Source organism: Hemitrygon akajei, chromosome 15 (genome assembly GCF_048418815.1).
Source record: "Hemitrygon akajei chromosome 15, sHemAka1.3, whole genome shotgun sequence".
NCBI classification, from domain to species: domain Eukaryota; kingdom Metazoa; phylum Chordata; class Chondrichthyes; order Myliobatiformes; family Dasyatidae; genus Hemitrygon; species Hemitrygon akajei.
Genome location: NC_133138.1, coordinates 7,179,289 through 7,200,380, shown reverse-complemented (window position 1 = coordinate 7,200,380; position 21,092 = coordinate 7,179,289). Strand labels below are relative to the sequence as shown.

General features: G+C 46.2%; 1 protein-coding gene across 2 annotated transcripts in view; it reads left to right on the top strand.

Annotated features, from left to right (window-relative positions):
* Positions 1 to 21,092, top strand: part of anxa6 (annexin A6) — a 114,374-nt gene that overhangs the window by 760 nt on the left and 92,522 nt on the right. For both annotated transcript variants that reach the window (XM_073067115.1, XM_073067116.1), the window contains exon 2: positions 7,586 to 7,643. In XM_073067115.1, coding sequence (XP_072923216.1) covers positions 7,626 to 7,643 — 18 coding nt within the window. In that variant the 5' untranslated portion in view covers positions 7,586 to 7,625. The remainder of the gene's footprint in view (positions 1 to 7,585; positions 7,644 to 21,092) is intronic.

The window sequence follows — 21,092 nt, the reverse complement described above, 5'->3', positions numbered from 1 at the left end:
CAGAAGACAATGTGAATATTTATTGTATCCACATCTATAACAAAATATGTACATTTTGTGTCACTTTGTTTTAACACTGATACAGTTTGACCATTTTAAGATAAGCGCCTATGACTTTGTTGTGTCTCTTTCTCTTTGGAAAGATCAAAAAGGTTTAAAAAGGGGACAGCTTTGGAATTAGCAAAATTTGATTTTACACCATATATTTTGTGTCCTGCTGTCCCAGGGGCTGAGTTCTGGTTCCGCAGTGTTGAGGTGTGACCACTGCAGTGGCCTTTCCAACAGGCTTTAACAGCTGACCGATAAATCATCCTCCACACCCAGCCCACCCTGTCGTTCCCTCTCTCCCGCAAGGCGCAGCCTTGTGCAGAGCAGAAGAAATTTTGAAAAAAACCCCACAATTTAATAGACCTAACCACAGACCTCTTCTCATTGCTACCATCAGAGAGGAGGTACAGGAGCCTGAAGAGAGACACTCAATGATTTAGCAGACAGCTTCTTCCCCTCCATCCTTAGATTTCTGAATGAACAATGAGCCCTACCGCTCAATTCTTCTCCCTTTTTGCACTATAATTATAGATATATACTTATTGTGATTAATAGATTTATTCTGTATTGCATTGTACTGCTGCCACAAAGCAACAAATTTCACAACATATTCCGGTCATATTAAACCTGATTCTGACATTTTCAGTTCTTTCAACACTCAGTGAAACTCTTTCAAAAGTTTGATTTATTTTCCAGTTATTTTTTCTTTCAAAAAATTAGCATTTGATTGCGTGCAACCTGTGCCTTGACATAACTGGCAGTCTTACCAGTTTTCCTCCCCAAGAGAAACACACTTGTAAATTTTGAGGTATTTATCCAGCAAGCTGTGCAGCCCGAGTTCTTAGCATTGTCAGTTATCCTCCACCTGTCCCACAATCTCTTTGACCCCCCCCCCCCCACTGCCATTGGTCAGGAGTTACCATAGCATTAGGACAAGGACTGTTATCGGTCAGGAGTTACCGTAGCATTAGGACAAGAACTGTTATCGGTCAGGAGTTACCGTAGCATTAGGACAAGGACTGTTATCGGTCAGGAGTTACCGTAGCATTAGGACAAGGACTGTTATCGGTCAGGAGGTACCGTAGCATTAGGACAAGGACTGTTATCGGTCAGGAGGTACCGTAGCATTAGGACAAGGACTGTTATCGGTCAGGAGTTACCGTAGCATTAGGACAAGGACTGTTATCGGTCAGGAGTTACCGTAGCATTAGGACAAGGACTGTTATCGGTCAGGAGTTACCCTAGCATTAGGACAAGGACTGTTATCGGTCAGGAGTTACCGTAGCATTAGGACAAGGACTGTTATCGGTCAGGAGGTACCGTAGCATTAGGACAAGGACTGCTAGGGTGGGATGCAAATTCTTCACCCAGGCTGTAAGACTACTGAACTCCCGGCCATCACCCAGATCACATATGCATGAAATGTTATACTGCTTACTTTCTGACTTGTGTTGTAAGTGCACCTTGTTATTCGTAAATTTATTTATGGTAATATTACTTTGTGTTATGTGTGTGAGTGATGTGCACCTTGGTCTGTAGGAACATTCTTTTTGGTTGGCTGTATACATGTGTACGGTTGAGTGACAATAAACTGAACCTGAACTAAGCAGATAGGCAGGAATATTTATTCCCCTGAACAGCGGTCTCAAAGGCTCACGGTATGAGGACCCTGTGTATATTACAGAACCACACTGTAAAAATGACTGGATCACAGAGAGGCAGAGGAGACCTGGCTAAACACCAAATGTTCTCGTGGTTCTGCCCAAATCAGATACAATGTTCTTCCCCTCAAACTCTGCTTGCTTCTGTTTTTCTCCATTTTGTTCTGTGGCAGGGTTATAATTTCAGTGCAGTGTCCTTACCCCTGTGAATTATGACTGGTCTGAATTCTGCAGCTTTTAAAATAATTATCTCTCTCACTGAGTCTGCATGCTCCCACTGAGCAGATATACCAAAATAACTGTCTTGTGTAGAGCAAGGTGTGAATTTTAAAACTGCTGGCACATTTTTGTGTGAGCTGTGTTTTCTAGGGAAGGTGTGGTGTCGATTTAGTTGGATGGATGCTTTTGAGAGAGTACTTCATCCCTCTGTAATAGTTACCTCACACAGTTCCCCACGGGGTGGGGTGGGGGGAGGGTTGTGTGTGTGTGTGTGAGAGAGAGAGGATATCCAAACTCCCATCTGAACACATACATTTTTGGGATTTAATTTTAAATTCATTCATCTATGGGAATTAGTTTATTGGAATTGGTTTGCTATTGTCTCATGTACTGAGAAACACTGAAAAACTTGTCTTGCACACAGTTCATACAGATCAGATCATTACACTGTGCATGAGGTGGAACAAGGGAAAACAGTAACAGAATGCAGAATGAAGTGTCACAGTTACAGAGAAAGTGCAGTGCAGGCAGACAATAAGGTGCAAGGTCATAATGAGGTAGATTGTGAGGTCAAGAGCCAGTTCCCTAGTCTGTGAGAGAACTTTTCAATAGTCTGATAACAGTGGGGTGGAAGCTGACCTGAGTTTTCAGGCTTTTCTATTTTCTGCCCAGTGGTGGTGGGGGGGGGGGGGGGGGGAGGGAAGAATGTCCGGGGTGGGTGGGGTCTTTGATTCTGCCGGCTGCTTTACTGAGGCAGCAAGAAGTATAGACAGAGTCCATGGAGGGGAGGCTAGTTTCCATAATTATTATCACAAGCATTTTGTTTTCTATATTCTGCATTCTGTTTACTTTTTCCTATCTCAATGTGCAATTAGTGGCCACTTTATGAGGATCACCCATACACTTGTTAATCCAAATATCTAATCAGCCAATCATGTGGCAGCAACTCGACGCACAAAAGCATGCAGACATGGTCAAGAAGTTCAGTTGTTGTTCAGACTAAACATCAGAATGGGGAAAAATGTGATCTCTGTGACTTTGACTGTGGAATGATTGTTGGTGCCAGAGAGGGTGGTTTGAGTTTCTCAGAAACTGCTGATCTCCCGGGATTAACAGCCTCTAGAGTTTACAGAGAATGGTGCAAAAAAAACCCCAAAAAGCATCCAGTGAGCAGCAGTTCTGTGGGTGAAAATATCTTGTTACTGAGAGAGGTCAGAGGAGAATGGTCAGACTCAGGCTGACAGGAAGGTGACCGTAACTGCAATAACCACACTTTACCACGGGTGAAGAGTATCTCGCGTTGAACCTTCAAGTGGGTGGTCTACCACAGCAGAAGACCATGAACATACACTCAGTGGCCAGTTAAATAGGACAGCAGGTGTCTAACTGGGAGGGATGGTGGAGGAAGAGAGACTTTGAATTTTTGAAGTTCTGTTTGTAAAAATGAAGTCATCGCCATTGTTTGCCTACACTGCATTTCTAGATGATGTTACTTTCTGATGATCACAGTCCTGAGGAAGGGTCTTGGGAAACATTGATTATTCCTCTCCACTGATGCTGCCTGACCTGCTGAGTTCCTCCAGCGTTGTGTGTGTGTGTTGTTCTGCACTATTTTGGTAGCTTTTACACTTTATTCTGTTTCCACTCTCCTGTCAGTTTACTTCTTCTCCAGCCCTTTGCCTTTTCCACCTATCACCTCACAGCTTCTTACATCCTCCCCCCTCTCCTCCACCCACCTGGCTCCAGCTTTCACCTTCTAGCTTGTCCTTCCCCTCCCCCCACACTTTTATTCTTGCTTCTGCCCCCTTCCTTCCCAGTCCTGATGAAGGGTCTCAGCCCAAAACATTGATTGTTAATTCCCGAGGCTGCTGGAGCTGCTGTGCTCCTCCAGCATTGTGTGTGTTACACTTTGTTATCGTTCTAGCTCAGTGCACTGTGTAACGATCTGATCTGGGTGGACAAGTGAGAATATTAAACCAATTCCAGTATGTCTGAAGCTACCTTGAAATGGCAGAGAGATCGTGAGCAGAGAATTGTTTAGTTATGCTAGTCGAGGGGGAGCGACTGACCCAGGGAGAGTTTTGTGTGAAGTTGGATTCTCTTGTGATGCCCTGAGGGAGCAGGCGGATGGGCTGAGTAACATCTCCCCACCCAACGGCATGCACTGGCTCTGCCTCTGCCTCTGTCTCCAGCACGAGACACTGGCAGGATTGGAGAGGAGACCCCCCCCCCACCCCCTCCGAACCACAGCCCGGCATCGAGCAGATCTTGTAAAGTGTGTGCCCAACGTCCTCCGATGTGCACTGAACCGGATTTGAACAGGGACCTCGAGGTAAAGAAACCATTAGGAGGTAGTGACCATAATATGATATGTTTTAACCTACAATTTGAGAAGGAGAAGGGAAAATCGGACGTGTCAGTATTACAGTTGAACAAAGGGAACTATGGAGCTATGAGGGAGGAGCTGGCCAAAGTTCAATGGAACAATACCCTAGCAGGGAAGACAGTGGAACAACAATGGCAGGTATTTCTGGGAATAATGCAGAAGGTGCAGGATTGGTTCATTCCAAAGAGGAAGAAAGATCCTAAGGGGAGTAAGGGGTGGCCGTGGCTGATGAGGGAAGTAAAGGACAGTATAAAAATAAAAGAGAAGTATAACATAGCAAAGATGAGCAGGAAACCGGAGGACTGGGAAGCTTTTAAAGAGCAACAGAAGATAACAAAAAAGGCAATGCACCAAGAAAAAATGAGGTGCGAAGGTAAACTAGCCAAGAATATAAAGGAGGATAGTAAAAGCTTCTTTAGGTATGTGAATAGCAAAAAAATAGTTAAGACCAAAATTGGGCCATTGAAGACAGTAACAGGTGAATTTATTATGGGGAACAAGGAAATGGCAGATGAGTTGAACAGGTACTTTGGATCTGTCTTCACTAGGGAGGACACAGACAATCTCCCAGATGTAATAGTGGCCAGAGAACCTAGGGTAAAGGATGAACTGAAGGAAATTTATATTAGGCAAGAAACAGTGTTGAATAGACTGTTGAGTCTGAAGGCAGATAAGTCCCCGGGACCTGATGGTCTGCATCCCAGGGTACTTAAAGAGGTGGCTCTAGAAATTGTGGACGCATTGGTAATCATTTTCCAATGTTCTATAGATTCAGGAACAGTTCCTGCTGATTGGAGGGTGGCTAATGTCGTCCCACTTTTCAAGAAAGGAGGGAGAGAGAAAACAGGGAATTATAGACCGGTTAGCCTGACGTCAGTGGTGGGAAAGATGCTGGAGTCAATTATAAAAGAGGAAATTACGACACATTTGGATAGCAGTAGAAGGATCAGTCCGAGTCAGCATGGATTTATGAAGGGAAAATCATGCTTGACTAATCTTCTGGAGTTTTTTGAGGATGTAACTATGAAAATGGACAAGGGAGAGCCAGTGGATGTAGTGTACCTGGACTTCCTGAAAGCTTTTGATAAAGTCCCACATAGGAGATTAGTGGGCAAAATTAGGGCACATGGTATTGGGGGCAGAGTACTGACATGGATTGAAAATTGGCTGGCTGACAGGAAACAAAGAGTAGTGATTAACGGGTCCCTTTCGGAATGGCAGGCTATGACCAGTGGGGTACCGCAAGGTTCGGTGCTGGGACCGCAGATGTTTACAATATACATTAATGATTTAGATGAAGGGATTAAAAGTAACATTAGCAAATTTGCCGATGATACAAAGCTGGGTGGCAGTGTGAAATGTCAGGAGGATGTTATGAGAATGCAGGGTGACTTGGACAGGTTGGGTGAGTGGGCAAATGTATGGCAGATGCAGTTTAATGTGGATAAATGTGAGGTTATCCACTTTGGTGGCAAGAACAGGAAGGCAGATTACTATCTAAACGGAGTCAAGTTAGGAAAAGGGGAAGTACAACGAGATCTAGGTGTTCTTGTACATCAGTCAATGAAAGCAAGCATGCAGGTACATAGGCAGTGAAGAAAGCTAATGGCATGCTGGCTTTTATAACAAGAGGAATTGAGTATAGGAGTAAAGAGGTCCTTCTGCAGCTGTACAGGGCCCTGGTGAGACCCCACCTGGAGTATTGTGTGCAGTTTTGGTCTCCAAATTTGAGGAAGGACATTCTTGCTATTGAGGGAGGCAGCGTAGGTTCACAAGGTTAATTCCCGGAATGGCGAGTCTGTCATATGTTGAAAGATTGGAGCAACTGGGCTTGTATACACTAGAATTTAGAAGGATAAGAGGGGATCTGATTGAAACATACAAGATTATTAAGGGATTGGACACACTGGAGGCAGGAAGCATGTTCCCGCTGATGGGTGAGTCCAGAACTAGAGGCCACAGTTTAAGAATAAGGGGTAGGCCATTTAGAACAGAGATGTGGAAAAACTTTTTCACCCAGAGAGTGGTGGATATGTGGAATGCTCTGCCCCAGAAGGCAGTGGAGGCCAAGTCTCTGGATGCATTCAAGAGAGCGTTAGATAGAGCTCTTATAGATAGCGGGGTCAAGGGATATGAGGAGAGGGCAGGAACGGGGTACTAATTGTGTATGATCAGCCATGAATACAGTGAATGGTGGTGCTGGCTAGAAGGGCCGAATGGCCTACTCCTGCACCTACTGTCTATTGTCTATTGATGTGGAGGTGCAGCACGTGCTCAAGGCTGGAAGCTCATCCTGCTGGTTGTGTGTGCATGTTACTTAGGATTTGCAGCATCTGCAGAATCTCTGGTGGCGCTGCTGCGGAGGAGGGTGTGTGTGTCCCTGAGGCAGTCATGCAGCAGAGAAGACTACGTGACCCCCTGCACTGCTGCAGTCTGACTGGCAGCGACCTGCATGCATTGTCATCAAGTGCCTCAAACTGAAGACGTGTGTAGGCTGCAGGCGTCGGAGAGGCAGGTGCTGGCATAACTTCTGCTATGGTACGGTATATTCAACTCAAAACTGCCCAACACACCACCAGCACCAGCCTACCCACCATCAAGGACATAGATACAGAATGGTGCTGGAAAGGGCCAGTGACATCATAAAGGATCCCACCCACCCTGCTCATGGACTGTTTGTCCCACTCCCATCAGGGAGGCTACGTCGCATCCACACCAGGACTACCAGACTCAAAAACAGTTACTTTCCCCAAGCAGTGAGGCTGATCAACACCTCCACCCACTAACCCACCCCTCCACACCCCCAACCACCACTACTTTATCATTTCCTGTCAGTCACCTTATGTACAGACACTCCCGTGCCTAGTGTCACTTTATAGATAAACTTTCAATCTGTACATAGAAGCTTTCTTACGGATTTATGTTGTGTGTTTTTCAAATTATTGTGTTATTTATCTTACTATTATTTTTTTGTGCTGTACTGGATCCGGAGTAACAATTATTTCATTCTCCTTTACTGGAAGTGACTTTAAACAGTCTTGAATCTTAACTTTAAGGAGCTGATTAAATTAATGTTTCAGACGGGGTTTCCTGCAGCATGTTTGGGTAAGTAAACAATGTCTGCTGCTTCATCTGATTCTATTTACAGATCCTGGTCTAATATGAGATTAATTATTGATGGTCCAGGCAACCGAGTGTGGACAGATGCATCCAAAATGGAACAATGTCCAATTCATAAATTATTATTGCCTCTCTCTTTTTGTCTCTCCAGATTAATTCTCCTCAGCATCCGATCGAAGTAACTCGAAGACATGTCAGCTGTGGTGAAGGTGAGCTGATCAAACCGGGCAAGTAGGGGGAGGCACAAGAGACGGTGGGGTGTTGGAGAATGGGTACGAAGTGGCAGATGGAATACGGTGTGGTGGGCTGGGGTGTGGTCACGCACTTTGGTAGAAGGAATAAAGACATAGGCTATTTTCTAAATGAGGAGGAAATTAAGAAATGAGAGGTACAAAGGGGCTTTCGAGTCCTCGTGTAGGATTCCCTCTAGGTTAACTTGCAGGTTGAGTGGGTGGTGAGGAAGGCAAATGCAATGTTAGTATTCACTTTGAGAGGACTGGAATATAAAAACAAGGATGTAATGCAGAGGCTTTATAAGGCATTGGTCGGACTGTTGTGAGCAGTTTTGGTGCCCTTGTCCAAGAAAAGATGTGCGGGCATTGGAGAGGGTCTGGAGGTGGATTACAAAAATGATTCTGGGAATGGAAGGGTTAACACATGAGGAGCATTTGATGGCTCTGGGCCTGTACTCACTGGAGTTTAGAAGAATGAGATAGAATCTCATTGAAACCTATCGAGTATTGAAAGGTGTAGACAGAGTGGATGTGGAGAGGAGGATTCCTATAGTGGGAGAGTCACAGCCTCAGAATAGAGGGACGTCCACTTAGAACAGAGATGAGGAGGAATTTCTTTAGCTAAAGGATGGCCAATCTTTGGAATTCATTACCACAAACAGTTGTGGAGGCCAAGACACTGGGTGTATTTAAAGCAGAAGTTGATAGGTTCTTGATTGGGAAGGGTGTCGTAGGTTGTGGGGAGAAGGCAGGAGAGGGGAAAATACATCAGTCATGGTCAAATGGTGAAGCAGACCAGAGGGGCTGAATGGCATAATTGTGTTTCCTGTGTCTTGTGGTCTAAATCCCAACAGACCTCCCGTCTCATCTACATTAGGGTAATTTACAGCAGCAAGTTAGCCTACTGACCAGCTATTGAGGGGTATAGCAGCACATCCGGCTGAGGCATTGTCTCACAGATCCAGAGACCCCGGTTCGATCCCGGCCTCTGGCACTATCTGTGTGCATGGAGTTTGCACACTCTCTCGTTGACCACCTGGGTGTCCGCCAAGTACTTTGGTATCAAGGATCGACTTTATTCACCGAATGTACATTTACATGTGTTAGGAATCTGGGCAGGGGGTGACAGAAAACAGCAGCAGTCAACAATTGCAGAGAATTATATCAAAATAATGTTAGATGTTATAGTATGGATATAGAATAAAATATGCAATAATATATAAATACCAGCATGTATTTGCAATGTAAGCAGCGTTATAAAAAGTGGTTTAAATCGCTTACAGTACAGTAGCTGAGGTATAAGTAGAAGGGGTTGTGGGGGTGGGTAGCTAGCCAGAATGGTTGAACAGATTAACTGCCTGGGGAAAGAAACTTTTAAGATGGCGTGAAGTTTTTGTTTTAATCCTGCTCTAGTGCTTTCCAAAAGGGAGCTTTTGGACAAAGCAGGCTGCAGGGTGGGTCGTATATTAGATGTTTCCTCCAATGTGTGGGCGAGGGGTAGAATATGGGGGAGGGGAATTGATGGGAATGTGAGATTAAAATGGGATAGCACAGACCCAGAGGGCCAGAAGACCTGTTTCTGTGCTGTTTGACTGTATGGATTATGTGTTCAGGTTGGGAATTCAACCTGTGACAATAACGACGTGTAGCTCTATCAACTGCACACTTTGTGGGGATTTTGACGACGCTTTCCCCACGTTAGAATCGTGCCCACTCTTCGGAAAAATTATCATCTATCGTACAACAGGAGCTGGGGTTGAGAGGGGCACTTTACAAAAGAGAAACACACACCAAAAGCTGAAGGAACTCAACAGGTCAGGCAGCATCTATGGAGAGGAATACCCCATCAACGATTTGGGCCGAGATCCTTCATCGGTACTGGAAAGGAAGGGGGAAGAAGCCAGAATAAGAAGATGGGAGGGGAAGGAGGACAAACTGGCAGGTGAAAGGTGAGGAGGAAGGTGGGTGGGTTAGGGATAATGGGTGAAGTAAGAAGCTGGGAAGTGATAGGTGGAAGAGGTAAAGGGCTGGAGAAGAAGGAATCTGATAGGAGAGGAGACTGGACCATGGGAGAAAAGGAAGGATGAGGGAAACCAGAGGGAGGTGATAGGCAGGTGAGCTGAAGAGGTAAGAGGCCAGTGTGCGGAATTGAAGAAGAGGGCAAATAGAAGAAAAGGATAAAAATTACCTGAAGTTGGAGACATTGATGTTCATGCCATCAGGTTGGTGTCTACCTGAATGGAATAATTATTTCGTTTGGAGATGCAGTGCAGAATCAGAATTAGGTTTATTACCGGCATGTGACGTGAAATTTGTTAACAGAGCAACAGCAGCAGTTCAATGCAATACATAATCTAGAAGAAAATAATAATAAATCTTATTCAGTATACTTTATACAATATATGTATATTGAATAGATTAAAATCATGCAAAAAACAGAAATACTGTATATTTTAAAAAAGTGAGGTAGTGTCCAAAGATTCAATGTCCATTTAGGAATCGGATGGCAGAGGGGAAGAAGCTGTTCCTGAATCGCTGAGTGTGTACCTTCAGGCTCCTGTACCTCCTACCTGATGGTAACAGTGAGAAAAGGGCAGAGAAGGCCCTTATGACTCTTTGAGCTGTGCTGCCCAGTAACCCCCGCTTTATCCCTTGCCTAATCATGGGACACTTTACAATGACTGATTAGCCTTCTAACTGGTGTGTCTTTGGATTGTGGGAGGAAACCAGGGCACCTGGACATTCCGTGGGAAGGACATACAGACTCCTTACAGATGACAGCGGGATTGAACTCTGACGCCCCGAGCTGTAGCAACACCATGCTGACCGCTATGCTACCGTAGCGCCTGATATCAGGTGTTGCTCCCCCAGGGTGGTCTCGGCATGGCAAAAGAGGAGGCCACGGACTGGCATGTCGGCATGGGAATGGCGACAGGAATTAAAGTGGTTGGCCACCAGGAAATTCTGTTTTCAGCAGATGGAGTGGAGGTGCTCAAGGAATCTGCCCTCCAATTTACGTTGGGTTTCACCAGTGTAGAGGAGCACTGGACACAATAGGTGACTCCAACACAGATGAAGTGTTGCCTCACCTGGGAGGACTGCTTGGGGCCTGCATGGAGGTGAATGAGCAGATGCAGAGGGATCTCTCACTAGTTTCTCAGTCGTGGAGTTGAATACTTAGAAGGATGTTGCTAGGACTTGAGGACCTGAGTTATAGGGAAAGGTTGAATAGGTTAGAATTTTATACTCTGGCGTGTAGGAGAATGAGGGGAGATTTGATAGAGGTATTTAAAATTATGAGGGTATAGACATGGTAAATGCAAGTTGGAGACGAGTGAGTCCTGGGCTGGGTGTCCTCCTCACTTAAGGAAGGTGAAGTCTCTTCTTTCCAGGTGTAGTGATCACTATAGGACCACTGTTTGGCTTGCCGTGCAGAAAATCACTCACATTTGGCCTCTCCTACACTACTGTGCCCACAGCAATGCCTTCACATGGCCTCCCTGTTCTTACGGAGTTTGCTATGTCACAGTGTGACCAAGTGTCCGGTGGTATAACTGGGTGGGCAGGCTGGGCTCATCAGCCTTGGTTGGCAGCCAACCTGGGAGAAGGACAACTCGGGCAGATGCGACTCGTTAGCTCTGCCAGGCAGTCTGTCCAGGAGAAGGAAAACTCCGATACTCAACCTTGTGGTCACCACAGTCATTGCAGCCCACTGTGCCGTTGTGGAACGTCCCCTGGCCTAAAGAGTGGAAATCGGTGCACACGCACCGATCCTCACTATAAACCTACTCAGCGCAGGTGGGAAAAATGTCCTACAGTAATGGAGTTCCCTTCTGATGAACCAGCGTTCATCATCAGATGCAAGCAAGCTTTTTGCACTGAGGTTGGGTGAGACGACCCACTGAGGTTGGGTGAGGTCATGGGTTAAGGGTGAAAGGTGAAATGTTTAAGGGGAATATGAGGGAGATCTTCTTCATTCAGAGGGTGGTGAGAGTATGGAATGAGCTGCCGGTGGAAGTGGTGGATGTGGGTTTGATTTCAATGTTTAAGAGACGTTTGGATAGGTATATGAATGGGAGGGGTATGGAGGGCTGTGCTCCCTGCGTAGGTCGATAGATCTGGGCAGAATAATAGGTCAGCATGGCCTAGACAGGCCATAGTGTGCTGTAGTGCTCTGTGTTGAGCTCAGGAATGTACTCTGTGGAATTTGAAGCTTCCAGAAGACACAGTGGGCAGACAAAAGGACCTTAATTTCAACCGCCTACCTTGTCTTGTGTTAGCATGTGACCCCTGCCCTTGTGGTTTTAACTGTTCCCTTAGAGCAGGGATTTTTTTATGCCATGGACCTCAGGTTGAGAACCCCTGCCTTGAAACAATACAACACAAAAATGGGCCTTTCAGCCCATCTAGTCTATGCCAAGCCTTTATTCTGCCTTATGTCCACTTTTCTTAGATACAGGAGGTTCCTAATAAAGTGGCCACTGAGAGTGAGGTTGAATAACCATATAACCATATAACAATCACAGCACGGAAACAGGCCATCTTGGCCCTCCTAGTCCGTGCCGAACTCTTAATCTCACCTAGTCCCACCTACCCGAACTCAGCCCATAACCCTCCACTCCTTTCCTGTCCATATACCTATCTAATTTTACCTTAAATGACACAACTGAACTGGCCTCTACTACTTCTACAGGAAGCTCATTCCACACAGCTATCACTCTCTGAGTAAAGAAATACCCCCTCGTGTTGCCCTTAAACTTTTGCCCCCTAAATCTCAAATCATGTCCTCTCGTTTGAATCTCCCCTACTCAATGGAAACAGCCTATTCACGTCAACTCTATCTATCCCTCTCAAAATGTTGGAATGTTTGCATTGAATGTGGGGTAAGTAACGGAAAGTGTTGGCATGGACAGGTAGCGGCCGAGGGGCTTGTTTCTGAGCTGGATAATTCTCTGTGTGGCTGACAGTAGATTCAGCCAGAGTAGACAAGTCCCTGCTGTTGGTGTTGCCAGGGATGTAACTAACCACCTTGCTATTTAGATTCTGCTCCGTACAACCATATAAGAGAATGAAGCTTTCAGCAGGAGCCCACGAGCTGGTGTTATTTATAGCCCAACGCAGTGTGGCAGAGAGCAGCTGTGGACAGCCGCTTCCAGGGGAGGGGGGGTGGAGGGAATGGGGAAGGGGAGGGGATGATCCGGGAAGTGAAAAGGGGCCCCACGTTGGATTAAGGGCGATATAGATTTCTCAGGCAAAGTCACGGAGGGAGACAGATGGAAGTCCTTTTGTGGAAAATTTGCTCTTGTTCCAGAGTGTGGTAATTCATAGCACATAGAGCGTAGAACAGCGCAGTACAGACCCTTCGGCCCACAATGTTGTACTGACCCTTTAACCTACACTAAGACCGATCTAACCCTTTCCTCCTACATAGCCCTCCATTTTTCTATCATCCACCTCTATATATGAGGCCCTGAAATATCCCTAATGTATCTGCCTCCAGCACCACCCCTGGCTGTGCATTCCACACACCCACCACTCTGTGTAAAAAAAAACTACCTCTGACATCTCTCCCCACCCCCCCCATGCTTTCTTCTGTGAACTCTGAGAGTAACAACATCTGCACTGGACTTTCACTGGAAGGTGGGTTCAGATTCAGGTTCAGTACATATGGAAACTTACAGTGAAATACGTCATGTACGTCAACAGCCAGCACTACCTGAGGAGGTGAGTGGGGGGCAGCCTGCAAGTGTTGCCACAGTTCCGTTGCCAGCATAGCACACCCACAGTGCTGCACTACAGGAGACATCCTCTCCGCATCCTCTTTAATATTTGGTAGGATTCAATGAGGACCCCCGATCCTCTGAAATCCAGTGAGTACAGGCCCAGACCCATCAAATGCTCCTCATTCATTAACCCTTTCATTACTGGGATCATTCTCACCAACCTCCTCTGGACTCATCTCTGTTCTAAAGGGAGGTTTTTCTTTTCTGAGTTTGTGCCCTCTGGTCCACTTCTCTCCTACTAATGGAGACATCCTCTCCATGTCCACTCTTTCCAAGCTTTCTAGTATCCAATCTCATCATCAAACTCCAGACCCTGGCAGTTAACAGGTCCCTCTGTTAACAGATCCTTGACTTTCTGACCAACAGACCACAATCAGCAAGGATCTGCCACGATGATTCTGAACTCTGGTTTGTATCTCCAGACCCCTACTCCATTCCCTGTACACTCATGACTGTTTACCAGAATCTGCATCAGCGGGAGAGAGGCAATGTCCCTTTAGAACAGAGATGAGGAGGAATTTCTTTAGCCAGCAGGTGGTGAATCTGTGGAATTTGTTGCCACAGATGGCTATAGAACAAGCCATTGGGTGTATTTAACACAGAGATTGATGAATTCTTGTTTATAAAGGGGTTAAGTATTGTGAGTGGTTCTGGGTCTCAAATCTAGGAAAGGCTGATTCCCAAATAACAATGAGTTGGAGTACAGAAAGGAGATAAGGAGATAGAGCTTAGTGGCATGGCGTCATGGCAACGGTCTTTCTGTCAATGGCAGTAAAACAAAAGGGCTAGTTATCGACTTTGGAAGGTGGTGGGGTGACCCACATGCTTCTGTCTACATCAGCATTATTGAGGTTGAGAGTTTCATGATCCTCAGTGTAAACTCCACTGATAGCCTGTCCTGGTTCAACCATGTCAACGTCACAGCCAAGAAATCTCACCAAAGTCTCTGCTTCCTCAGGAGGCTAAAGAAATTTGGCATGACCCTGTCAACTTCAACCAATTTTTATCAACGCACCATAGAAAGCTTTCTGTCTGGGTGCATCCTGCTTGGTACAGCAGCTGCTCTGTACGTGACAACAAGAAACTGCAGAGAGTTGTGGACGTAATCCGGTCCATCACAGCAGCCAGACTCCATTCCGTGGACCACAGGAAACTGCAGAGAGTTGTGGACACATCACAGAAACCAGCCTCCCCTCCACGGACTCTGTCTATACTTCCCACTGTCTCAGTAAAGCAGCCGGCAGAATCAAAGACCCCACCCACCACAGACATTCTCTCTTCCCCCTCTCCCGTCGGGCAGAAGATACAAAAGCCTGAAAGCACGTCCCACCAGGCCCAAGGACAGCTTCTACCCCACTGTTATCAGTGAAAGCACGTCCCACCAGGCCCAAGGACAGCTTCTACCCCACTGTTATCAGTGAAAGCACGTCCCACCAGGCCCAAGGACAGCTTCTACCCCACTGTTATCAGTGAAAGCACGTCCCACCAGGCCCAAGGACAGCTTCTACCCCACTGTTATCAGTGAAAGCACGTCCCACCAGGCCCAAGGACAGCTTCTACCCCACTGTTATCAGTGAAAGCACGTCCCACCAGGCCCAAGGACAGCTTCTACCCCACTGTTATCAGTGAAAGCACGTCCCACCAGGCCCAAGGACAGCTTCTACCCCACTGTTATCAGTGAAAGCACATCCCACCAGGCCCAAGGACAGCTTCTACCCCACTGTTATCAATGAAAGCACGTCCCACCAGGCCCAAGGACAGCTTCTACCCCACTGTTATCAGTGAAAGCACGTCCCACCAGGCCCAAGGACAGCTTCTACCCCACTGTTATCAGTGAAAGCACGTCCCACCAGGCCCAAGGACAGCTTCTACCCCACTGTTATCAGTGAAAGCATGTCCCACTAGGCCCAAGGACAGCTTCTACCCCACTGTTATCAGTGAAAGCACGTCCCACCAGGCCCAAGGACAGCTTCTACCCCACTGTTATCAGTGAAAGCATGTCCCACTAGGCCCAAGGACAGCTTCTACCCCACTGTTATCAGTGAGAACACGTCCCACCAGGCCCAAGGACAGCTTCTACCCCACTGTTATCAGTGAAAGCACGTCCCACCAGGCCCAAGGACAGCTTCTACCCCACTGTTATCAGTGAAAGCACGTCCCACCAGGCCCAAGGACAGCTTCTACCCCACTGTTATCAGTGAAAGCACGTCCCACCAGGCCCAAGGACAGCTTCTACCCCACTGTTATCAGTGAAAGCACGTCCCACCAGGCCCAAGGACAGCTTCTACCCCACTGTTATCAGTGAAAGCATGTCCCACTAGGCCCAAGGACAGCTTCTACCCCACTGTTATCAGTGAGAACACGTCCCACCAGGCCCAAGGACAGCTTCTACCCCCACTGTTATCAGTGAAAGCACGTCCCACCAGGCCCAAGGACAGCTTCTACCCCACTGTTATCAGTGAAAGCACGTCCCACCAGGCCCAAGGACAGCTTCTACCCCACTGTTATCAGTGAAAGCACGTCCCACCAGGCCCAAGGACAGCTTCTACCCCACTGTTATCAGTGAAAGCACGTCCCACCAGGCCCAAGGACAGTTTCTACCCCACTGTTATCAGTGAAAGCACGTCCCACCAGGCCCAAGGACAGCTTCTACCCCACTGTTATCAGTGAAAGCACATCCCACCAGGCCCAAGGACAGCTTCTACCCCACTGTTATCAGTGAAAGCACGTCCCACCAGGCCCAAGGACAGCTTCTACCCCACTGTTATCAGTGAAAGCACGTCCCACCAGGCCCAAGGACAGCTTCTACCCCACTGTTATCAGTGAAAGCACATCCCACCAGGCCCAAGGACAGCTTCTACCCCACTGTTATCAGTGAAAGCACGTCCCACCAGGCCCAAGGACAGCTTCTACCCCACTGTTATCAGTGAAAGCACATCCCACCAGGCCCAAGGACAGCTTCTACCCCACTGTTATCAGAGGCTTGAACAGACCTCTTGTATGATAAGATGGACTGTTGACCTCACAACCTACCTTGTTGTTTACCTGCACTGCCTGTTTCCGGTAACTTTTACACTTTATTCTGCATTATTATAGTTTTATTTATTTCAGCTCAATGCACTGTGATGATTTCATCAGGAACAGTATGTAGGGGAAGGTACTGAAAAGGTCAAAAATCAAGATGGGAGGATTTGGTTCCGATATGGGCATTGACGTCTCCACACACTATACACTGGGATGAATGAACCCTTCCCAGTTCTGCCTCATGTACGACAGCTGTGTGAGTTTATTTAGATTGCCCGGTATACTCGTGAGGGAGGGGACTTGCTGGTTGTTGGTGGAATCTGACATTGAGATCAGCTAGTTCCAGGGGCTGGAACAGACGGAGAGAGTGAGGGAGGGAGTGTCTTCATACATAGATCACTGAACAGTAAGCACAGTTCAGAACCTTTGGCGTACGATATTGTGACAGCCTTTTAATCTACTCTAAAATCAATCTAACCCTTCCCTCTTCCTCTGTAAGGAGGTGGTATGTTCTCCCGTTGACTGCGTGGGTTTCCTCCGGGTGGTCTGGTTTCCTGACACAGCTCAAAGACGTACCAGTCAGTAGGTTAATTGGTCATTGTAGTTGTCCTGTGATTAGGCTCGGGTTAAATTGGCGGGTTGCTGGGTGGTGTGGCTGGTGGGGCTGGAAAGGTCTGATCCATGCTTTATATTCAGATAAATATTCTAAGGACCAGAGGAGGTCAAATGTCCTTGTGGGCAGGTTGGCTAGAGTTTTTTGGGTGGGTTCACACTAATTTGGCAGAGGAGTGATCGTGCTGAACAGAGGCAATGTGTAGTGAGAGTCCTGGCAAGGAGAGGCTATCGATCGGGCAGAATTGCACACAACAGCATGAGTTGCAATGTAAAAGGTGGACAAGATCGAGAAGGGTGGGTACAGGACTGAAGGTGTTATATTTGAATGTGCGAAGTATACGGAATAAGGACCATGAACTTGTAGCACAGTTACAGATGGGCAAGTATGTTGTCGTAGGCAGCATTGAACCATGTCAGAAAGAATATTATAGGTGGGAGTTTAATGTCCAAGGATACCCAATGTATTGAAAGGACAGGCAGGTGGGCAAAGAGGGTGGTGTGGCTCTGTTGGTAACAGATGAAATTAAATCATTAGAAAGAGGTGAGAAAGGGTCAGGAAGTATTGAATCATTGTGGATAGAGCTAAGGAACTGCAAGGGTAAAAAGACCCTGATGGGATTGTATACAGACCCCAAACAGCAGTAAGGATGTGGTCTACAAATTACAATGGGAGGTAGAAAATGCATGTCAAAAGGGCAATGTTACAATAGTCATAATGGATTTCAAAATGCAGGTAGATTGGGGAAAATCAGGTAAGTGCTGGACTCCAAGAGGGGGAGTTTCTAGAAGGCCTATAAGATTGCTTTTTAGAGCTGCTTGTGGTTGAACCCATTAGGGGATCAGCTATTCTGAACTGTGTGTTGTGCAATGAACCGGAATTGACTAGAGAGCTTAAGTTAACATAGAAAACCTACAGCACAATACAGGCCCTTCGGCCCACAAAGTTGTGCCGAACATGTCCCTACCTTAGAAATTACTAGGCTTACCTATAGCCCTCTATTTTACTCATCTCCATGTACCTATCTAAAAGTCTCTTAAAAGATCCTATCATATCCGCCTCCACCACCGTTGCTGGCAGCCCATTCCATGCACTCACCACTCTCTGAGTAAAAAACTTACCCCTGACATCTCCTCTGTACCTACTCCCCAGCACCTTAAACCTGTGTCCTCTTGTGGCAACCATTTCAGCCCTGGGAAAAAGCCTCTGACTATCCACACGATCAATGCCTCTCATCATCTTATACACCTCTATCAGGTCACTTCTCATCCTCCGTCGCTCCGAGGAGAAAAGGCCGAGTTCACTCAACCTGTTCTCATAAGGCATGCTCCCCAATCCAGGCAACATCCTTGTAAATCTCCTGTGCACCCTTTCTATGGCTTCCACATCCTTCCTGTAGTGAGGCGACCAGAACTGAGCACAGTACTCCAAGTGGGGTCTGACCAGAGTCCTATATAGTTGCAACATTACCTCTCGGCTCCTAAATTCAATTCCATGATTGATGAAGATCAATACACCGTACGCCTTCTTAACCACAGAGTCAACCTGCGCAGCTGCTTTGAGTGTCTTATGGACTCGGACCCCAAGATTCCTCTGATCCTCCACACGGCCAAGAGTCTTACCATTAATACTATATCCTGCCATCATATTTGACCTACCAAAATGAACCACTTCACACTTATCTGGGTTGAACTCCATCTGCCACTTCTCAGCCCAGTTTTGCATCCTATCAATACCTGCTGTAACCTCTGATAACCTTTAGAGGAAATTGATCATAGTATGATTGAATTCACCCTGAAATTTGAGAAGGAGAAGCTAAATTCAGTATTAGTGGAGTAAAGGGAATTACAGGGGCGTGAGAGAGGAGTTGGCCAGATCGATAGGAAAAGAACACAGGCAGGGGTGATGTCAGAGCAGCAATGGCTGGAATTTCTGGAAGCAATTCGGAAGGCACAGATTTTATACATCCCAAAGAGGAAGAAGAATTCTAATAGCAAGATGACACAACCATGATTAATAGGGAAGGCAAAGCCAACATAAAAGCCAAAGAGAGGGCATATAATAGAGCAAAAATTAGTGATAAGTTAGAGGATTGGGAAGCTTTTAAAAGCCAATAGAAGGCAACTAAGAAAGTCATTAAGAAGGTAAAAATGGAATATGAAAGTAAGCTAGCCAATAATATTAAAGAGCATACCTACAGTTTCTGCAGATACATAAAGTGTAAAAGAGAGATGAAAGTGGACATTTATGCTGGAGAGGTAGTAATGTGAGAAAAGGAAATGGCGGGCAAACTGAATCAGTATTTTGCATCGGTCTTCACAGTGGAAGACACTAGCAGTGTAGTGGAAGTTCCAGGTGTCAGGGATCATGGAGTGTGTGAAGTTACCATTACTAGAGAGAAGGTTCTTGGGAAACTGAAAGGTCTGAAGGTAGATATATCAGCTGGACCAGATGGTGTACGCCCCAGAGTTCTGAAAGAGGTGGCTGAAGAGATCGTGGAGGCATTAGTAATGATTTTTCAAGAATCACTAGATCCTGGAATGATTCCGGAAAACTGGAAAATTAAAAATGCCACCAGTCTTCAAGAAGGTTTGAGAGGCAGAAGAAAGGAAACTATAGGCCAGTTTGTCTGACCTCAGTGGTTGGGAAGATGCTGGAGTTGATTGTTAAGGGTGTGGTTTTGGTGTACTTGGAGGCACATGATAAAATAGACCGTAGTCAGCATGGTTTCCTCAAGGGAAAATCCTGCCTGACAAATCGGTTGGAATTCTTTGAAGAAATAACAAGCAGGATAGACAAAGGAGGAGAGGATTGATGTTGTGTACTTGGATTTTCAGAAGGCCTTTGACAAGGTGCCACACATGAGGCTGCTTAACAAACTATGAGCCTATGGTATTACAGGAAAGATTCAGGCATGGGTAAAGCAGTGGCTGATTGGCAGGAGGCAAAGAGTGGGAATAAAGGGAGTCTTTTCTGATTGGCTGCCAGTGACTAGTGGTGTTCCACACAGGTTTGTGTTACAACTGGTTCTTTTTACATTATATGTTAATGATTTGGATGAAGGAATTGATGGCTTTGTTGCAAAGTTTGCAAATGATATGAAAATAGGAGGAGAAGCAGGTAGTTCTGAGGAAGTAGAGAGGCCACTGAAGGGCTTAAGTAGATTTGAAGAAATGGCAGATGGAATACAGTGTTGGGAAGTGTACGGTCATGCACTCTGGTAGAAGTAATGAAAGGGTTGACTATTTTCTAAATGGAGACAAATACAAAAAGCTGAGGTGCAAAGGGATTTGGGAGTCCTTCTGCAGGATTCCTTAAAGTTTAATTTGCAGGTTGAGTCTGTGGTGAGGAAGGCAAATGCAATGTTAGCATTCATTTCAAGATGACTAGAATATAAAAGCAAGGATACAACATTGAGACTTTATAAAGTACTAGTGAGGCCTCACTTGGAGGATTGTGAGCAGTTTTGGGTCCCTAATCTCAGAAAGGATGGGATGAAACTGGAGAGGGGTCAAAGGAGGCTCACAAAAATGATTCCAGGATTGAATGGCTTGTCATATGAAGAACGTCTGTCTCTGCACCTGTATTCACTCAAATTCAGAAGAATGAGGGGTGACCTAATTGAAACATATCAAATGGTGAAAGGTTTTGGTAGAGTGGATGTGAGGAGCACATTTTCTGTGGTGGGAGAGTCTAAGACCAAAGGACACAGCCTCAATGTAGATGAGGAGGAATTTCTTTAGCCAGGGAATGGCGAATCTGTAGAATTCTTTGCTACAGGTAAACACAAAGTACACTGCAGATGCTGTGGTCAAATCAACACGTACAAACAAGCTGGATGAACTCAGCAGGTCGGGCAGCATCTGTTGAAACAAGCAGTCAACGTTTCGGGCCGAGACCCTTCATCAGGACTGAAGAAGGAGGGGGCAGGGGCCCAATAAAGAAGGTGGGGGGAGGGTGGAAAACCAATCAGAGGAAAGATCCAGGGGTGGGGGAGGGGAAGCA